The 19,279-nt window shown below is 43.4% G+C and overlaps 3 protein-coding genes across 3 annotated transcripts; all 3 read right to left on the bottom strand.

Annotated features, from left to right (window-relative positions):
- Window positions 1-4,155: 4,155 nt before the first annotated feature.
- LOC147463624 (uncharacterized) lies at window positions 4,156-4,653 on the bottom strand. Its single transcript, XM_086529330.1, has one exon. The coding sequence runs from the start codon at window positions 4,651-4,653 to the stop codon at window positions 4,156-4,158; it is 498 nt and encodes a 165-aa protein (XP_086385456.1).
- Window positions 4,654-5,049: 396 nt separating this feature from the next.
- LOC147463623 (uncharacterized) lies at window positions 5,050-5,946 on the bottom strand. Its single transcript, XM_086529325.1, has one exon. It carries the CDS (start codon window positions 5,944-5,946, stop codon window positions 5,050-5,052), a length of 897 nt encoding a protein of 298 aa, XP_086385451.1.
- Window positions 5,947-6,004: 58 nt separating this feature from the next.
- Window positions 6,005-7,528, bottom strand: LOC147463622 (uncharacterized). Its single transcript, XM_086529323.1, has one exon. The coding sequence runs from the start codon at window positions 7,343-7,345 to the stop codon at window positions 6,017-6,019; it is 1,329 nt and encodes a 442-aa protein (XP_086385449.1). The 5' UTR covers window positions 7,346-7,528; the 3' UTR covers window positions 6,005-6,016.
- Between the last annotated feature and the right edge of the window lie 11,751 nt (window positions 7,529-19,279).

The raw sequence follows: 19,279 nt of genomic DNA, 5'->3' as shown, positions 1-19,279 counted from the left end.
CTGGGGAGCCACCCCTAACGACTTGCCCCCATGCCCTTGATACACCAGGTTCATTATCATGTTCTTCACTAATCTTTTGGTTTCATGATTTTCCCTTTACCTAAGTTCCGCTGACAACAAGGCGCAAGTAACCCTAGACCAATCATCCGAGTTTTGCTTGCATCCGAGCGACCATATTAGCTCTCTACTTTCTTGTATAATTTTTGCGAAGCTTGCCACCTCAGGAACTCCTTCGAAAACACGGCGGTTTCTTGTTTGCCATACATTATGTAAAAAGCAAAACCTGATAATTTGAGTGCATATGAGGATGGTAGGGCTACCCAAGTTCTTACCTCCAAGGAGTAAATCAGTCTTGAAAAAACCAATTTTCCATGTTCTTTGGACCCACTTGCAAATTTTTCATGTAAGGCCTCTGATAGTTGGGCATTCCATAAAAAGGTGGGTCAGATCCTCACTAGCCATCTTGCACCCCAAGCCTCGATCTGTCCCTATCCCTCTCTCCTGAATCCTAACCCCCTTCGGAAGAGTACCCCTAATTACTTTCCATAGAAATACCTTCATGTGATACGGAACCTTTGGCGCCCATATGTTCTCCATTACTTGCTCTCACCTTCCCTCCGACCATTGTTTTTTCCATATCTTGTTAAGGGGGCTAGACCAATTCTTCTTTAGCATCATTGTATGGTAAATGCCTTTAGAGTAGGGTTTTCATAAGAGGTTGCTTCCGGGCCATTTCCAGGCATTCCAGTCAAACTCCGAGTCACAGATTGGCATCATTGCATTGTCAAGCTCTTTCATCACTTTGTTGACTAGCAAAACCTCCAAGCTATTAAGTTGAAATTGGGTTACCAGAAGTTCAGTGGTTTTTCAGCTCTTGCTATTACTGTCCCAGAAGTGCCCCAGTTGGTTCAATCCCTTATTATTCAGTTTCCTGGCTGCTTCTATCCAATAGGGATTTTGCGGCAGATCTACAAATTTGAAAAGCCAGGGGGACCAATGCAGAATGGAGTTCTTGAAGTATCTGGTTTCTTCCCCCCACTTTAGGACTCCCGCTGCTATGTTTGGTTCTCTCCCTTTTAATCCTTCTCTCTTTTTGGATAGTGATAATGCAAGCCATCCTTCAAACAACTAGTAGTATGGTAAGTGGCCTTGTATTTTATTGGGAGATCAGTGTCCTTGTAGATATGGAGGAGTGTGTAGTTTTCATTGGAGTGGGTGAATTCATACAATCTCCTAAACTTTTAAAGAGATTTTTTATCAACCAAGACAAGAACACACACATACACATTATTTTGAATGGAGTCAGATACTAAAAGAAGCCTCCCATGGATAACATGAGCACGTGTAGGAGATACCTCGATTTTCTAATGGTTGATTATCCCATTGCTATCTTGATTAATTGGCGTGGCTAGGAGATTGATGTTTGTGTAGATTGGAATTCTCGAAGTTGAGAAAGAGGTTGCATAGTCGATTGTTTCGATTCAATAATTAAGTTGTCTCGGTTTAGCATTCGTTAGTATTTTACTTTTGTTTAACAAAATCGAGGCAGGCTCAGTTTGTGTATACTATGCTGCTATAGATAGTTTTCAATAAGTGAGAACCATCTCCTATGGTCGACCATGCAACTTTAGGTCGAAAAAAAGAGCCTCTAATTTTTGGCACTAAACTTACTTTTAAATAATTATCAAAAACCCAAAAATGGTGTGTGCTATGCACATGGGTCTGGATTTAGGTCATTCATTGTGTGATTCTCTTATCTCTTTCTCTAACGTATTCTTTGTGTACAATCTCATCACCATCTCCTATCAAAACCAAAAACGTAGGGCGTGTTATGCACTTGGGACTGGACTTGTTGTGTGATTCTCTTATCTCTTTCTCTAACCTATTGTTTGTGTGCAATCCGATCACCATCTCTTCTGCCACGCTTCTTACAATGTCACCTTATCTTACGCCATCTCTTTCTTCTTACAATTCTATGTCAACATCTACATGTGTGTATGTGTGCCTGTGTAGCAAGGGATGTCACAATTATTTATATATTTGAGAGAGAGAAGGTGTAAGGTGTAAAGAGCATGTGTGTAGGCCTAATTAGAGCTTGCAAAAGGTTTTGCTACATTTACTATAATTAGATGTGTTTCCTACTTTCCAATATATCAAACTGCACAGTTAAAAGGTGAATGTATGACCCCTTGCAAAGAAACCCGGCTTCTTCATCCTTGTAAACTTTGAAGGGCTTACAAGCCCCTAAACCTTAAAGGGACTTTTTAAGTGTTTTTTGTCGCGATGGCCCCGGGGGGGGGGGGGGTGGTTTCTCTCGATAATAAGGCGCACGGGGTGGACTCGAGGGATCTACGACGGAGAAGCAATCGATTGTTGATCTTGGTTGGCTGAGATCGAAAATTTAGTCGCCCTTCGTCGCGCTCTCTACTCGAGCCCACGAACCCCTCCCACATACGCACACGCCCTATCCATCCCGGCTATCATGCATCCGTGCCAAGGTTACGAACCCTGCGCATGTTAAATCCCTCTGGTCGCGTGGATCCGATGGCCTAAAGCCCCCCGCCTTGTCGAGAGGGTTCCCTGCCGCCGCAGATCCCTCGAGTGACACCCCGTGTCACTTATCAACAAGGGGGGGCGGGTGTGGTGGGTGTTCACTTATCACCGCCACCACCGCTGGGATACGAGAGAGTGAGAGTGTATCTCCAAAGATTCCAACACAATTTTCATTTTCTACAATGGGTACCACATACTTGTTCCTACTACTAGCTAATGTCATGGGAAGAACCCCAAGAGATCTATCTGATGAAATTTTGAACTCAAGACATGTAACGTAGAGACTCCAAATTGGAACTTTATGCAGATAAAAGGGCAGTAGACAATGTTTTTATGGTGGGTGGGGGGCGGGGGCGGGTGAGAGAGAAGAAGAATTTTAACGTCGTAGGAAACTATCCCAAGAGACCTCAAAGTTCTATCGAACTCAAGACCTCTTAATCAAGAGGGAAATGTCATAACCAATCTACCACATTTGGGTGATAGAAAGTTCATACCATTTTCCTCTTTTTATTAACACATTCACACACACCAGAGAAAGAAGAAGAAGAAGAAGAAGAGAATTTTCCCAGTTTAGGAACGAATTAACTTGACTATAATTTTCATTCAATCGTAAAATTCGGGGTCAAATCCGGGCATTGTAGTTTTAATTTCCATCAAATGATGTCAAGGGGGAAATTTATTGATTTTTTAACAAACCAAGCTTGGAATCTCACTGAAAACTTAAACACTTTGACTTAAATTTACAAAGTGACAACTACAGGCATGATTTATCTGTCTAGTGACCTCGCTGAATAGTTGGGTGCTTACAAGAGATGCATACTAGGGCTTGCCAAAAACATTTCTCCTAACAAAAGAAATAAGGGCACACTTAAAACTCTTCCTGTTTTTAGGTCAAAATTTGAAGCATTTTACACAAACTTGTACAATTTTTGCTGGTTTTCTTCAAAGCAAGCTCGGAAGCTAGATAGGATTTTGCATTTTAATATGGTCAAAATACACTAAACCCCGGGTTTTGCGAGCATTGATGCAAACTTCGACCATCTCTTTTCTATAGTTGAATGGTCAATACCTATGCTTGGTGCTAGAACGATTACAATGCTCTAGGGCTCCTTGTTCACAGGGTTAAGGCTAGACAAATACCATATATGGAAACACCCTCTTTATGTTTGCAAACAAAGCCAGTCTTGCCAATGGTTTACACACTCAAACCCTATATATGGATAATACATACTTGACCATTATGCAAATTACAAAATTGGACTCTTTGCAAATATATCCACATAATTTGTGAAAGCAATATTCCTGAACTTTAGGGGATGGCTAAGAGGGATGGAAACACTCTGAGAAAGTACATCCATCTCTCTCTCTCTCTCTCTCTCTCTCTCTCTCTCTCTCTCTCTCTCTCTCTCTCTCTCTCTCTCTCTCTCTCTCTCTCCCGTCCCCATTATGTGAGCGGTGCGCAGATTTTCTACTTTAAAGTATTTGAAAGAACATACCAAAGAAATTTGATTATTTTGTACAGAGTTATTTGAAAGTTATTTGTTTGGTTTGACAAAGGTGTAAGTCCTTTGGACACCACAGGCCCAAAGTTTGTTCCCCATTTCAAGCCTGCTCACTACTTTCACCACCAGATTCAATCATTTCCAGTTCATTTGTTTCTGAAGATAGCCTCTCATATAGCTTAGAGCTTATCCCGATCAGCTTGTTGGAGCTTGACCCAAGCTCTTCTGCCCCCTTCATAGTATTGGATCTCTGTTGTAAGTACACTATTACAACTAAGCTTAATGCTACCAACGGTATCCCTGTGTCTCCTGCCATTGAAAAGAAATCAGATCTTGAATTGGCATATGGAAACTCGGCTCCAAACTCCTCTTCGACATAAGGACAGACCGATGATGTGCGAAGGCGGTTGTACACGTGAGGCAACAGCCTTAACACACTGATTCCCACATAATACAGCCTTCTCAAAGGCTTCCCTCTACCCACGCATATAAGGTTTCCTATTACTTGTGGCAACAAAAACAGATCCTGCACCAATCCATAGTACTGCGTCGATACCCTTTTCCAATCATACCATCCTTCCGGAAAATCCATGTACATAGTCCATTACGGCTTAAGAGGAGAGTGTCTATGATGTGCGCGCTGGCAAAACCGACCATATGGATGCAAAGCCAGGTGGCCATTACTTTCTTGTCATTTGGTACTGTCCATGCTTCTGGAGGTTGTCTTGCGCATAAGCGAATCCTCGACTTGTAGACCTTTACTAAAATCCCGAGAGTGCAGAGGAAGGTCGCAAGCGCAAGCAGATTGACCATGCGGTCAATGAGGGGACTCCATCTGCCCTCATTAAGTATACCCACCTCCATATTCTGTCTAGCACTAAAGGTTGCCCTTGCAAACAAAGCATGTACACCTGCAACAAGTGGAATACTTAAGAAGCCTACACCCTGAATAGCAAGCATGAGCAAGGAGACATATGGGGTGGATTCAGCATGGCTATTCGCATAAAAGAGTTGAGCAACCAAACATCCTAAAATAAGACTCAACATTACCAGGCTGAGCCCACCCTCTAAACTCCTCCAAGAGACAATCTCTTTTTGAAAGGAGGGGGAATGTCTCAAGCTCAATTAGTGAGAAAAAAAAGGGATCATCCCCGGCACGAACACTCCTTATGGAGAGCCCAATAGTAGGGTTCATAAGCAACATTGAATTTGTCTGCGGGTATTCCACCTTGATCTCTACTGAGCAATCAAGCCCATCTTCTAACAGCTTTGCATGTTTGCTCAAAGAAGCACTCACTTCTTTGCATCCCACCAGGTACATTTTACCAATGGCCTGATCATACCACCCTTCCGACGACAAAACCACCTTTTTACTGAAAGAATAGTCCTCAATCGTGATTTGGGCAGCAGCTCTGAAAGATTCTTCTGGCTCAAAAATCTTCCCGTCCCTATCATCATCAGACTCCTCATCATCATTATAGTTGGAAGAAAATAGCCAATGCTTCCTGCAATGCTCTTGTATGGCAAGCATCCTCACCTCCAAAAATTGTTTGACACGAGGCCCCTTTACTACACTTGATTTAAAGATGGCAGGATGCCTGAATGACAAGCCATCAATCAGGCTCTCAATATCTCCATCTGCTGAGGGATACTTCAACAAAGGCATCTTAATCTGATTAATCAGACTACTTTCATCTCTTTGCATAAAGGCTGCTGCTTCTTTGATCTTGGTATACTCATATGACATATTGCTAACAACATCCATTGGGAGGTCAAACTGGTTGATAGCAATATGAAACGATAGAGGACTGAATGTTGATCTGTTGATTCGTGCAATGCTACCCTCAAGAAAATTTCTTCGCTTTAGCGACAGAGTGAGGGGTATAAACATAGAGATCCTCGTTTCACAAATGGGGATTTTGTTTCCTCCCCTGCACCTAACCTTGCAAAGCTCACCTGAGTCACTGTTCTTTGCCTTCAACAGCAAGACTAAGGATGTCGAAATTGCTTCTATGGTAAACCAAACCCTCATTTTGAAATGGCAACAGATTCTTCATTATAGCACTCACATTTGCAGTATATGATTCATCGCTTTCTTCAGAAATCAGACACTGAAAGTCCTGCACAAGAAGCCGTGAGCCACTCAATCCCTCAGCCATCAAGCTCTTTAATTCCTTTGGAACTAAAAAGGGGCCAAAATTGTTGCAAGCGGCACTGGATGAGCTGCAATTCCAGTTGAAAAGCACATCCACCAACTGAGTTGTTAGTAGATCTTCTGCTATTGAGCAAAATTCTTTACCCCGATACACTTTCGATGACAGCCAATCCACTCCCTGTTTGGTATCCCTTGCTGTACATGCAGCATTCACCATGTCTCCTGCTACAAAATGGTAATTAGAGTAGGGACCAAGTTGAGAGAAGAGGTCAACTGGATCAAAGTAAAGGGACTCTGAGGTATTATGCAGGCTCTCAAGCCTACCAAACACCCCGCGAGACATCAGAGTGAGGTCTCTAGGGAAATAAACCACTGCCTTCAGCTTCAAATCATCGACTAAAGTCGGTGAAAATGTGCTTCCGCCGATGGACATGGAGTCTAGCCAATCCCAAGGTTGTGATGCACTCTTCCCACGAAGAGGCAATCTACTAGATCCAAGCATGCAGAAAACCCTTTCTCCAGTCTCTAACTCAGCATATACACCCTCCATTCGAATCTTCAAGCTTGTAAGGCCTGGTTGCACTAGAAAATCTTGTTCTTCTGTGCTCTTGTCAACTATAGTCGATATGCATCCCACTTGCAAGACTGCACTCACATTAACCATGTTGCCTTGAAGAGAGTACCCACTTGGTAGGTTGACATCAGTAACACGAAAAGAAATAAATTGAAATCCTTGGTCCTCAGCTTGCCCATTGGATGTATTCATGAAAGTAGGTATGAAGGGCAACAAAGGTTTCTGGCCAGAAGCCTGCTTCCATTCACCATAGGTGAAGCTAAGCTCATTGGTTAAAGCCTGCTTCTTGTTCTCCATTTCTCTCAGAAAAGATGCATCATGGGACACGTGCATTAAGTGAGGAATGCAATGCTGCAGGACCTCCTGACTGCGACTATAAGATGACCTGTATGCTGTTCCCTCTCTTTCCACCTCAATTTCCACTGCTGGGGGATCGTCCAGCCCTCGAGCCTCGGACAAGTTAACATGATAGGTGTAATATGAAAGGTAGGCTAGGCAAATCAAGATGAATGTACACATTCCGCATCCATAAGACCACTTCTTGCAGCCTGGCACCAGCATTGCTTAGAGATGAAGAACCCAAAGCCCTCGTGCTCACACACACACAACCAAACACACACACCCGCCCTCCTCTTCTCTCTCTCTCTCTCTCTCTCTCTCTCTCTCTCTCTCTGCATCTACGCCTTCGCCACACTCTCTTAGAGTGGTTTGCTTTTCCATACGACTCGCCTTCCTCATCTGCGCAGCACATGTAGACTTCCACGATTGAACCTTTGACATTGCAAACAAGGTGATATAATTTTCACTATGCCCTACGTAAGCCTGTCGAAAAGAATTTCATAATAAGAGGCTTTTTTGTGTGAGAGAAAAATAGAAAGTGATTTAATATTTTAAAAAATGTGGTATCTCACTAAAATATTATGCTTTTTATGAAAAAAATTGTAACAATGAACTCTTTAGATTACAATATATTCCAAAAGCATAAAAACTATTGTTTGCCACAATCCTCAATAACCCCCTCTTTAAAAAGAGAGGTACACAAATGTCAATACACTTTCACAAGGACCTAAAAGAAATAATAAATTTATTATTATTATTATTAGCTTGCCATGTGGCACTAATCAAGCAAGCTTTATCTAATGGTCTAGAGATGCACCCAAAATCCAACTTATGTATTCTAAAAACATTGGCTAAACACTCACATGTGACGGATGGGATAAAGAATGCATACAGCAGTGATATATATGTGCCATTGTATGGATGAATGAGACTCGAGAGGATCGTCAAGACGACAAAAAAGAAGAGAAGCTTTCCAAATGCTTGTAGCATCACTATCGATAAAACCAAACCAAAATCGTATATTTCTAAAAAAGCAAACCTTTTACCCAGCATTGCACTTAAATTGCACAATAAATTCTATTGTCAAAACAATACACTCTTTTTGCTACTTCAATTATAATCCTCAAATGAAATGCAACAACAAAAAGATTGATACATTAGGAAGGGAATGGGATCTAAGGAGGCCTCGTTATTTGCCATGGGATTAAAAAGGAGATTATGAGAGGGACAAATGGGTGGATGCCATGTGGACTGAAATGATGGGTATGACAGGGCTTAAAAGTAAGTGGTCAAACTTGTACTCTTTTGTAAAATATAAAGAGAAAATCTCTTATAAATTCAAAAAACTAAACTTTTCTCTAAATAGTTGAGTAAAAATCAATCCTCTCTCTCTCTCTAGTGGCTGTCAGTTTCTCCCCCCCTCTCTCCTAAAAGGGGGTCCCTCCAAAAATGTGTTGATCATTCCCTCCCTCTCTCTCTACTGTACCATCTGTCACTTCTCTTCACTTCTCTTCACTTCACCTTGCTTCTCTTTCCAACCTTCAGTTTTCCCTCCCAAAAGCTCTACAGCAGAAGTTTGAACCTCCTTTCCCTCCTCAAGCTTACTGCATTCTTGAGGGCTGCATTCTCCTCAAACTGAAGTTCTCCATTTCTCCGTGGGCTTCACTAAACACCTCTAGCTAAAGCTGAAGTCTGCAGCATATCCTTCTACTAGATCATCCCTCTTTCTTTCCTCAACAGGTCTTGCTCCTTCTCCATTAAGCTCTCTATAGAGGATCTACTTCCCTCTCAAGCTTTGCAACATTATCTTCCCCATTAAGCCAACAAGCAGGTGGAGCAATATAGTAGTAAGTGGCATCCTTCACCTTTGTGTACCATCAAGAATCTTGCTCTTTATACAGCTGAGAGCATGGATGTGCAATGTCTAATCATAAGTGTTTGTGTGCAGGTTGTGCCACTATTCCCCATGGCATCATCAGGTACTCGACGACCTAGGAGTGTCATTGACTCCATTTCATGTAGCAATGTACAAGATGACAATGGATATTGGGTGACGATGGAGTTAAAACGAATGATGTGGGTGACAATGTAGCCCAGCTCAAGAGGTGTACACAAGGTCTCAAGGAAACACATGGCTTCTCAAGCGCACCATTGGAAGGGAAGAATCATGAAGTTCAAGCAAACACAAGAAGACAAGAGGCTTGCGAAGGTGCAGCATGTGTATGTTGCTTCACAACTAAAGCTAGAGACAGCAGTGGCTCCATCGAGGTTTCCTGCAAATTGTATTTTTTACTGCTCTTTCAAGTTTTTCGGTCATCTATTTAGTATATTTTTCTTATGTGTTGCTTTTCATGACCGTAAGATTTCCATTGCTTGTTCATGTTTACAGATGTTTTTCTATCCGATTTTGTAGAGTGGGAGCCAATAGAGTCCTTCACAGGAAATTTTGAGGCCATCCACACTGAGCTTGGCAAGTTGTTCTATGTTGGCTATCAGTCCTCCGAGCTTGCCTCACGCTTTTTTTTATAATCATACTTATGTCACACCTAGGCAAAATGGATATGGTAATCTGTCTCTAGTTCACTCGCCAACCTTGGAGAGTTTGGAATGGCCTAAGCTAGATAGTGCCTTGATCGCATCAACCAAAAGGGAAATCGAGGTGGATGTGCAAGCAGCAATGAAGTGCACCAATGGTTCCCACAAAGCTACGGTAACATGGTTTATGTCTCTTCATGTGTTTGTGTTTACATTTCGACTTCAGAGTGTTCACAGGACACCAACAATGTGGACTTGCAAAGGGGATGTGCGATCAACGGATTTCTTGCACCTGGATGGAAAACTAAGGTGGTCAACCATGAGATAGAATCAAGTGCTCTGTAGTTGCTGACAATGTGATGCTTAGATACAATATTGCGAAGCAAAATCTTGTCGATGGTCTTTCCCTATAGAAGATAAAAGTTGAATGGGAGGCACTAGACTCTGAGATTGATGCTAGAGAATCAGTTGACCTACAAATACGCCTCCATGACGATGCAGTGCACCACATTACAGTGAACAATGACTGGCATCTCGGTCACCTCTGTGAGTATCTTAATCTCAAATATACCTTGCTCAAGCAATATCTCTTTGCAATCAATAAAAAGATTGTTCGTTCCAAAAAAGAGAAGAGCTTTCTGTGTGAGAACGTTCCGTTTTCGCGATGTATTTTTGTAAAAGCTTGTAACTGACAGGGATTTTGCGAACATTAATACATACAGTGTTTTGAACCTCGTTTCTACGCATACTTGTTTATTCTCAACTTGTTCAAGTTTTCGATTGAAACGTGTAATTTATTTGATGTGGCGCACAAATGTTTTCAATGTTGGTGTCTTTCAAAGCTTTATCGCGTGATTTTGTTTAAAATTATAGTTTTAAGTTGTTTTGACCTTAAATTTAAGTGCTTTGTAAAGTGACTTTGGCTATATAAGCGACTTTCTAGTTTTTAAACTTCATTTCTCACATTCACAAAACTCTAGCTCTAAGCTCTCTTTCCATCTTCTTCGCAAACGAACCCATGGCAACGTCTACTGATGCACTTCTCACACAATTAGAAAAGGTAGGACTTGCAGATCGAGCACATGAAAGGGGCCAACCGGACCACATTATACCTCGGCGACGCCCAGCGGGGTCGGGCAGGTCAAAAAAATCCCATGTGCGTCACGGCGCGTAGGGAGCAGATCTGGTAGTGCCCCCCAGCTGCCCGGTGGCTGGATGTTCCAGCGTCTGTGCATGTGGACACCGTCGGACGAGCCGAGTGCCGTGGTGGTTAGATTAAATTTAACATACCCAACAATTCAAATACTTATTAAAAACAATGCACAAAATAAAGTTGAACAATTGCACGGAGTGGTAGAAATTTACCATTTATTATTATAGAAAAAGATTACAAATCTCATCAAGAGAGATGGGAGAGACTATTTTTTATGAAGGCATCCTTCATTTCTTAAATTGATTGCTAAGTCTAAATTCGTATTTTTTAATGCTACATGCTTTGCATGCACCATACAGGAGACGCCATCCTGGAAAAGCTGCACCAAAATGTCTTCGACGACATCCTATAGGGCCAGTAGAGCTACACGTTGTATTCTTGTAACCGAATCGCTATATCCATCATCTCTCTCACCACCCGAGAGAAGGCAGCTTTGGGTATGACTGGCTCAGTGCTCTTTTGATATTTTTGATCTCACGCAAAGCAACTGTGCCTGGCTTTCATCTCCTCTTTTTCTGCGCTATTGGTGGCGGTGGAGGAGCCGCCTGCCTGGCCCATTGAGGAGGATTATCTTTATACTTTTTCCTCCTCTCCTCTTGGGCTTGTTGCTCTCCAGATGTAACCTTGTCTATTTTTCTTTTTGCACATTGCTTGGCTCTCTGAGGGATTTTTGAAGGCCTTGAGCTCACAGCCTTTGCTTGTTGGGTGGCTTGAGCTATTGGTGGCGGTGGAGGAGCCGCCCGCCTGGCCCATTGAGGAGGATTATCTTTATACTTTTTCCTCCTCTCCTCTTGGGCTTGTTGCTCTCCAGGTGTAACCTTGTCTATTTTTCTGCGCTATTGGTGGCGGTGGAGGAGCTGCTTGCCTGGCCCATTGAGGAGGATTATCTTTATACTTTTTCCTCCTCTCCTCTTAGGCTTGTTGCTCTCCAGGTGTAACCTTGTCTATTTTTCTTTTTGCACATTGCTTGGCTCTCCAAGGGATTTTTGAAGGCCTTGAGCTCACAGCCTTTGCTTGTTGGGTGGCTTGAGCTCTATCCTCCGCTGCCTTTCTCTCTGCCTCTGTTCGTGCTTGTAAATTTGCCAAATGAGTCCTTTAGGCCTCAACTCTACCATTCCTCTTGCTCTCTCTGTCTTCTTTGCTCTTCTTGTACTCTCTGTGCTTCCTTCTCAGCTGCCTCTTTCTTTTCCATCCCCCTCATTCTTTTCCTCCTCTTTGCATCTCGTGCTTTTGAAACCGGGTCGCCTGGTATAACCTTGCTTATTCTTTGCTTGACTCACGGTGGAAACTATTGTGGCCTGGTTTCTGTGGTGGCTTGAGCACCAGTTGCTGTGACAGCAGGTGAGGGCGTCGGATTCTCAAGCGGACCTCGGCATTCTTCTTCGGTTTCTCTTGTTTCTTGCGTGGCTCTGTGAAGAGGTGAAATTGGTGGGGGATATGGCAGAGGTGTGCGAGTGGCATGGTTTATATCGTCGAGATCTCCAAAAATATGTCGCATGGTGGTTAAATCATGTGGATTTGATGCTTGGGGAGGCTCTTGGGTGTCTCGAGCGGGCTAGGGCACTGGGTTACGCACTTGTGGTTGGGGATGTGGATTTGAAGCCGTAGATTCTGCATGGGATTCGGGCTACGGATTTTTTACGGTGTGAGTGGTGGTATTGTTGTGCGTAGTGTAAGTCTGCTCGTGTGAATCGTCCATGTGGTGCAAGATATGAGTGCATGCGCATTTGTGCTCGAGTGGATCTTCTAAATATGCAAACAAGAAATGAGCTTCAAGTTTTGAGTTTTGACTTATATAGTACTATTTACAAGAAAAAACTCAAAAACTCATTAAAAATTAAAAAAAACTCCAAAATTGTCGAAACTTGTTACATGGAACCACTAATTGGTGCGTCAACAAATCATGTGGCATTATAATGTATGTTTAATATAGAAGTGGTTAGTGTCATAAATTTATTGGTTTTCCACCAACACCTATCATTTTGTCGCCTTGTCACCAACCATTGTTGGAATCGATCTTTTGCACTAGAAGCATGATATGATTGTGATCGCCTCACGCTAACCACTTTCTTTATTCTACATTTCAAGCTTCTTTTCACTCTGGTCTTCTTCCTTTCTCTGTCCGCTAAAACTCTGTAGTAGAACCAATTGAACATTTCGTGTAGGGCATTGCTCTTTTTTCTCCCACCTCCATGCCGTGTATTTTTTAAATACACTGCTTTTTCTTGATAGTGTGAGCGCTCCATTCCTTGGCTACTCCAGATACCCCATGAACCGAATATGTTGAGAAAAAATGAGCTATGAGCAAAAAGAATGTGCTGCAAAATATAAAACTATAGTTCAAACACTGATGTTGTTTTACTGCAAAGACAAGGTGTTCAACCCACCATGTAATGTGTTATGAGTGTCTCCCCCCAGGCATCCATCATTTGCGCTGTGAAACTATTGATTACAAACTTTAAGGTGGATATCTTAGCAGAAGTTAGCTTTGCCTTTTCAAGAAAACGAAAAATGTCATCTATAGACTGCCATACAGGAGCACACTTAATTCCTAGGGCTGCTTCGTTACCTTTGTAGGTGTAATGTCACACACCTTTTTCCATAATTGAAACTCATTGGGACTTTGGGAGTCAGAATAGTCTGAAAGCATATGCCTAGCTTTACTAGCACCCATACATATTTTATTAGGACGATCTTGTGTACTTCCAGATGCCTTCTTGTCCTTAGATAACTCATGTAGGCCAACATTTGTTGATAGAATAGATTCGAGTTCTCTAATACACCCTTTCCTTCTTTTTGCAGGCTGCATATTCTAAGCATAATTAATATGGAGCATAAGCAACTTGTCAAGAATTCGTAGATGAGCATGAAGAGTGCACACATGCACATTTATCAGAGGAATCGATAGAATAGGATCCCAATTTGGATCATCCATGTCTCGATTAGCTGGTTACAACTGAGGATACCTTGAAACCATTGTTGTAGTGCTTTACCCATTGTTTGTGTAGTGGTTACACCTTTCGCAGGGTTGACTGCAGCTTTACCACCCTTACCCTTACCCTTACCCTTGCCCTCAGCTCCTAATGAGACTTTATTGTGATAGCAATAAATGCATGGAAAGAGGGTCATTGCACCTTGCTTGCATCCTAACATACACTTGAGAGTTTTCAAGTCTTCTGCCAAATCCACTCCACTTGGAACGTACCAAGACTTGAAACCTGCAATTGTTGTCCTTCTTGTTGTTGCCGAATGACGTCAACGATTGGGGTGTGATTAAAATACCATTTGAGGGACTCATGTGTCTCATGTGGGAGATGAAAAGCTACTAGCCACCAAATATTCTTCTCGGATTGAACACCTAAACATGTGTTTCTCTTCTCGCTGGAATTAGCTCAACATCGACGCCCACCAAGGCTCTTTTCATAAGCGTAACGCTTACCCTTTTGAGCCTTTGACCTTTGAAAATCTGGCACTCATCAAGCGTTCATCATAAATATAACTTTTCCATCAAACTCTTCCTGTGTCAACCCATAATATCTGATCATTGACTCTTCGAGCTTCAACAAGTCAACATAAACATTATTGAACTCGTGTAATGGCTATTGCCCGCACAGGAGCAATAGGCATAACGGGAATGATTACCCGCAACTACATTATATGAACATCAACATATAGAATGACAAGAGAAGGAAGTACACAGTACACAGGCCCAGAACACATCTTGCTTCATTCATGTGTAATCCAGGCACAGAGTTACAACAGTAGATGCCATGAATATCATAGAGATTGGTTAAGTTACATCAAAAGACAGGTATGCCCCTCCATATACAACCGCTGCTCCAGCGCAGATCGGGAACGGTGCACACACTCCTGTCCCATGATATCCTGTGAAGAATTGTCTCTACGGCCGCCGCATACCGCATACTTCTGATCCGCAGTGTCCAGACCTCCGTAGGACCGCAGGACCGCATGTGCGGCTAATGCCGTAACACCTGGCACGCACGGTGGATTGCGCGAACCCACACTCAGCCCCTCCAGTTGGAAGGTTCCGGTTGTTGATCTACAGCCTGCTCTGGTGAAGCGGAAATATCAATGTAGCCAAAGCCTCTAAAATCTGCAGCATGTGCCCGATATACCTCATCCAAAAGACGTGGATCTATCTCAATATGTTCCGGCCAGGGGCCCCGAGGAATAAACTGTGTTGGCAAAGAAATAGATTGAGGCGCCTGTGGGGGAGCAAGAGGTGTATGTAAAGGATAATAGCGAGAAAGGTATCTATTAAGAGTAGACCAAAATGGAGGGCAAGGTAGTAGACTAAGAGAAAAAGAATGAGCTAAGGTCTCCACCCAAAAATAGAGCCTGCACCGCTCCTTACGAAATCGACGAATCATTTTCTGCAAACAAGATACATGAGCCTGGGCTTCAGCACAATCCTCTATAGCTTGTGCCCAATCAGCAACATCAAAACCCTCGGGAACAACACTCTTACCTCTGTCAGTGTTGGATGACTTGGGGTGTTGCACCACAACCTGCTGAGTGGGTGGCTGTGGTCTCACCTCAGCAGCTAAGTGTGTACTCCAGTTTTGTAGGTGATTATCCATAAAAACACGGAGATCTTCTTGCATCTCCACTGCCAATTCATCCAATTCATTCATATTGATCATTACATCACCAGGGTGCGAGGCTAAGTATGAGGCCAAGCTATGCTGCGTTCTCAACTGAAGAAGTTCTTATTGAATAGAGGCCACAAACTCAGCATTAGCCCCTCGTAACATTTGTATTTCTGCCCCTTGTTGGCGAGTTGTTGCAGTCAGTTCTTCATTTTGAGTGGACAACTTGGCAATGCGAGTCTGCAAGGCCGCTACCTGCGTTTCCAGCTCATTGACTCTTCGCTCTGTGCGGGGGCTGGCCAGGCCGCACGAATAGACTCTACAAGTCTACTCAAAAAAGTGCCGCATGCCTGCAATTGGTCAGCGGGGGTCGCTGTCGTAGCCTCCCAAGGTAGCGCTGCGGGAAGAGTACCTCCCGTCGAGGCAGCCGCATTGGTAGTGCCAGAAGTTTCCGGTTGAGCGGGAACATCCGCAACTGGAGAGCCCGTCCTTAGCGGAGTAGCACTACCCCTCCTGCATTCGGCGGCGCCAACGAGCCACCGCAGAATCCTCCGAAAGAAGAGATGCCGTCGCCGGAGGTGGTGTAGAAAATTGATGTTCCTCCCTGCCGCGCTTGCGGCTTGCTGATCTTGCACCTGCAGTGGCCATCTCTTGGACTCCAAAGGATACCACTTCTGTCGATGGACGAGGCAAATCCCTAGTGCCCACATGCTGCTGCGGTGTTTCCCTCTCAGCCGGCACTGCCAAACCTCACGTTTGCGACAGAGGAACAACACCTGGAGACCCTTTCTGCTGTCAACTGAATCTGTTGATTAGTCAGCACCACCATATGGCCAGCTGCGAGTTGCTCAATCAAACCTGCTGCTTGTGGGTGAACTGGGATCCCTTGCCAATCCAAGTTGGCGAACACACGCAGCCGCAAGTCTTGCAGCCATGCGTCCACTCGTCGAAGCGCTAGCTGTTGTACATGAGTGAAAGGAATACATTGCAGGAGAGAAGCTGTCATGGCGGTGATGAGATGAAGGAGCAGAGAGTATAGAACTAAGAGCGCGCGACACACCAAACAAGAGAAACACAATAAGAATCGTCTGCATGTAGTAGTAACCTTTCCACAATGAGTTCCCAAAATAGGGCGATCCACGATGTCGCAACCATCATAGATCCTTTCCCGCTTTCCAAGATTGCATGCAAAAGAATCCCCAATCATGATTAGGGCAGCTTCCGGCTCTTGTACCACAGCAAAGGGGCACTGAATCATGGTAGGTGAAACATAATGGCGCAGTCTGAAACCATTGACCGGCACAGAAATAACCTCCCCTCGTAAATCCACCAAATAAAAAGAGATGGGCCCGCATGCTTGAAAAATCCAGAATGGTCCTGACCACCGTAATTTAAGCTTCCCCGGCATCTTCCCGAGGCGGGAATTGAAGACAAGGACCAGCTGTCCCCGAACAAATTGCCGTCCTTTCGGGCGATCCAACCATTTTTTTCGCCTAGACTGCAGATCCTGCAGCACCGCAAAGCTATTCAGCCGCTCTTCGTCCAGTTCCTGCAAAACATCCAATCGATAAATCACAAAATCCTCCGGAAGAAGCCGATCCGCAATCAGCATCCGCAGACTCGGGATCACATGCTCCACCGGGGTGATTGCCTCCATGCCAAATGCTAACTTAAAAGGAGTCAATCCTGTTGCCACTTTATAAGCTGTCCGATAGGCCCATAAGGCGGAAGGAAGTTTCACATCCCAATCCGTTCGATGCATATTCACCAACTTTGTTAAAATCTGAATCAATTGCTTATTAGTTGATTCTGCTTGCCCATTCGCCTGAGGATAATATGGAAAAGATTTCTTGTGTAATACAAAATAAAACCGTAGCATTCTCTCCATCACCTTATTCAAAAAATGACTTCCCCTATCACTAACCAGCTCAATAGGGCAGCCATATCTAGAAAAGATATCCTTATATAAGCATCCCGCCACAGAAACTGCAGTGTTATCTCTCAAAGGCCATGCCTCCACCCATTTGGTAGCGTAATCCGTGGCTATCAAGATATACTTATTTCCTGTGTGAGCTGCCGCTGGTGTAAAAGGACCAACAAAATCCAAACCCCACTTTTGAAAAGGCTCCAAGGACAGAACTAGCTGAAAAGGCATTCTGGACCGTTTGGTAGGTTGCCCCAACCGCTGACACACATCACACTGTTGCACATAATGTCTCGCATCCTGAAACAATGTGGGCCACCATAATCCAGATTGGAGAACCTTTCGAGCTGTAATTAATGCTGCAAAGTGACCTCCCGCAATACCAGTATGGACTTCCTCTAATACTGCTTCCTGCTCCTGTGGTAGCACACATCTGAGTAATACCTCTACCACCGTACGATAATAGAGCTTTCCCATAATAATCTCAAAATTTCTGCTTCTAATAGCCATACGTTTCCTCTGATGGCTGGACAAGAAAGAAGGCATTTCGCCACTGTCGAGAAAATGAAACATCTCCTCATACCATGTCCATGGGATGCTAGGAATGACCCTTTCCTGTTGTGGAACTGTGATATCCTCTGTAGCTACTCCTGTTAGAAACAGAGACGCATCTGGAAATTCATCAGCTACACCCGTCGGTGGCTCTCCGGAATCTAACCTGGATAGGTAGTCAGCCACCGCATACTAAGCCCCTGGCCGATGTATGACCTCAAAGTCAAATTCCTGTAGCAAAAGCACCCATCTGGCCAATCTTCCCATCAAATTCTGTTGTCTTACCAGGTATAAAAGAGCCGAATGGTCCACATGGAAGAAAAAACGTATGCCCAACAGATAGTGCCGGAATTTCTTCACTGAATAAATCATCCCTAAACATTTCCTTTCGATTACTGAATAATTTCTTTCTGCGGATAATAATCGTCTACTGGCATAATAGACAGGTCGGAACCATCCTTGACTTTGTTCCTGCATCAGCACACTGCCAATAGCTCGATCCGAAGCATCCACAAACACATGAAAATCCTGACCCCAATTTGGTGCAAACATAATCGGAGCTTTGGATAGCTGAAGTTTTAATCTCCGAAAAGCCAAGTCACATTCCTGTATCCATTCGAAATCTATAGCATGAGCTGCTTGAGTAATCGGGATTTCTAAATGCGCGACAAACCGCAAATGCTTCCCATGCCAACAAGCTTGACCCAGGAAAATCTGGCACTGTTTCTAGTTCCGTGGTGGAGGCGCTTCCATAATTGTGACAATTTTATCCGGATCCACAAAAATAGCATCTTCAGAAATTATATGCCCCAATAGCCTGCCACTGTGAACAAAAAATGCACACTTTAAAGGATGCAAACTGAATTTCACCTCTCTGCATTTCATAAAGCATAACCGTAATTGCTTCAAATGCTCCAATTGCGCTCCAAAAACACTGAGATCATCCAGAAAAATTCTCATAAAATCTGTCAAATAAGGACCAAAAATTTGAAACATATCCCTTTGAAAAGTAGAAGGTGCATTCAGCAATCCAAACCACATCACTGTGCAGGCAAACACACCCCATGCGGTAATAAAAGTTGTTTTTGGCTGATCCCGCAATGCCATTCGGATTTGATTATATCCACTAAATCCATCCAAAAAAGTATACATCTCATGTTCTGCTACATCATCCAAAATGGAATCCAAAAATGGAAGAGGAAAAGGATCTGTAACAGTAGCTGCATTCAATTTCCGGTAATCCACACAAATTCGGATTTGCTTATTTTTCTTTGGTACTACCACAATTGGAGAAATCCACTCCGGATTATCAATAGGGGTAA

This window comes from Adiantum capillus-veneris, chromosome 2 (genome assembly GCF_014529385.1).
Source record: "Adiantum capillus-veneris isolate H3 chromosome 2, ASM1452938v2, whole genome shotgun sequence".
In the NCBI taxonomy this organism is placed as follows: Eukaryota; Viridiplantae; Streptophyta; class Polypodiopsida; order Polypodiales; family Pteridaceae; genus Adiantum; species Adiantum capillus-veneris.
Note: the sequence above shows the minus strand (reverse complement) of the source record. Positions and strands in the feature narration are given on the sequence as shown.

Bases quoted from the DNA above. Each gene is read 5' to 3' on its own strand.
- LOC147463622 (XM_086529323.1), bottom strand. From the start codon at position 7,345: ATGCTGGTGCCAGGCTGCAAGAAGTGGTCTTATGGATGCGGAATGTGT.
- LOC147463623 (XM_086529325.1), bottom strand. From the start codon at position 5,946: ATGTTTATACCCCTCACTCTGTCGCTAAAGCGAAGAAATTTTCTTGAG.
- LOC147463624 (XM_086529330.1), bottom strand. From the start codon at position 4,653: ATGTACATGGATTTTCCGGAAGGATGGTATGATTGGAAAAGGGTATCG.